A 1498-nucleotide genomic window follows, 5' to 3' on the forward strand; every position below is an offset into this window, starting at 1 on the left:
AAAAGAAGGTGGTACTAAGCCAAACAGAAACCTCATCGAGACCAAGGCAAACCGCAGACCAACCCAACCGAAACCAGAAAGAGACGGAAAGGAAAGGAAAAGGGAAAAAAAAAAAAAAAAAAAAGAAAAGAAAGAAAGGAGAAAGAAAGGAAAAAAAGAAGAAAGTAGAAAAAAGAGTGCAAGTCCAACAATCGGATCATTCAACGATATGACCCCTGGCAACAGTCGACCATGACAAGCTGCCAGCCCCTTGGCTTCTTGGCCCCTTGGCCCCTTGGCAGGGGAAAGTCGCAGCGAGAGACGGCTGGGGCACCGCCCTTTAGTGGGTTGACGGCTGCTTCACCTTCACGACCCGGCAAAATTCGCAGCGCTGATGATCGCAAATCGGACAGGAGAGAATGAGATTGTAGTTCAGGGGGCCATCGTTGCAGTTGTGCTATAAGGGTTCGACTACAATCAGCATGCAGGACTTGAGGAACCAAAAGACCGGTGTGTACTTACGCAGTACCACGTGCGGCTGGAAGTGTAACTCTTGTTGCTGGCGGATTCGTGGCCCATGATGCCTGAGACGTTGGGCTCGTGCTGGTGGTGGTGTTTTGGGACTTGGAGTTTGGAGGGGACAGTTGAGGTGCAAGGCACAAGATCAAGATGCTGCTGATGTCAAGCTGGAGATGCCGGCGATGAAGACGTCGAGAGTCTGGAGCATCCACCACTCGGTGCTCGCTCATAATATATACAGAGAAAGGAAGGAATTGGGGGCTTCCAAGTTCAAAGCAAAACGCAATTTCCATTCTTCATGTCATCGCCTCAGTCCCACAGCAAATGACAACTCTCTTGCCTGGCGGACTCGGGCTCGAGCATGTCCAGGGCTCGTTAGGCCGCTGCGAAGCTCCGCCATGATGCCCACATGGAAGGGAAACCGATGAGGCAAACAGAACTGTGAAGGGCGCAAGAACAAGGCGAACCCAGGAACAATCGAGACCAGCCCCGGTGAACGAGTCACCAGGACACTGAAAAGACACAGAGCACTCGCTCAGTGGAAGACTTCAGGGTCCCGGAGCGGCATCGGAGCCGACGCTGGCCAATCCACGGCAGTCGAGACCAAAGGCAATCTGACACATTGGAGATTGTATACGGCCGTTACGTCGTCACTCGGGAGATGCCGGCCATTCATCCCCCGTCACTCCCCCGCCCTCCAGGCGCAGCAAATTGACAACCAGTGTTGAGGCGGGCAGGTGGGTCGACAGGTCGCGGTCGAGACGGTGAACTGGGTGCGAGGTGAAAAAATGCAAGCGAGGACCGCAGTTTGAACTTCGGGGCAACACGCCCGACAAGCCGCAGCATTGGTTTCGGTGGGCAATGAGGCAGAGCCCAAAGACAATATTTTGGAGGCGTAGGTTGAGTTAGGCGGACCTGCCATTGGAGAACTTGCCCTTCAAGGACTTGCCGTTCGAGGACCTGCCATTGATCAGGAACCTTGTCCAAAGACACCTGAGAC

At 53.7% G+C, this 1498-nt stretch overlaps 1 protein-coding gene across 1 annotated transcript; it reads right to left on the minus strand.

The window, feature by feature from the left end:
* Positions 1-305: 305 nt before the first annotated feature.
* On the minus strand, positions 306-1041 carry THITE_2111457 (uncharacterized protein). Its single transcript, XM_003651281.1, has 2 exons — positions 502-1041; positions 306-436 (listed from the first exon to the last, which is right to left on the minus strand). The coding sequence occupies exons 1-2, from the start codon at positions 556-558 to the stop codon at positions 320-322; spliced, it is 174 nt and encodes a 57-aa protein (XP_003651329.1). The 5' UTR covers positions 559-1041; the 3' UTR covers positions 306-319.
* Positions 1042-1498: the final 457 nt, after the last annotated feature.

This window comes from Thermothielavioides terrestris, chromosome 2 (assembly GCF_000226115.1).
Source record: "Thermothielavioides terrestris NRRL 8126 chromosome 2, complete sequence".
NCBI classification, from domain to species: domain Eukaryota; kingdom Fungi; phylum Ascomycota; class Sordariomycetes; order Sordariales; family Chaetomiaceae; genus Thermothielavioides; species Thermothielavioides terrestris.

Coding starts and splice junctions, on each gene's coding strand:
- THITE_2111457 (XM_003651281.1), bottom strand. CDS start 558: ATGGGCCACGAATCCGCCAGCAACAAGAGTTACACTTCCAGCCGCACG. Junction 437..501: donor CCAGCCGCACGTGGTACTGC/GTAAGTACACAC, acceptor GAACCCTTATAG/CACAACTGCAACGATGGCCC.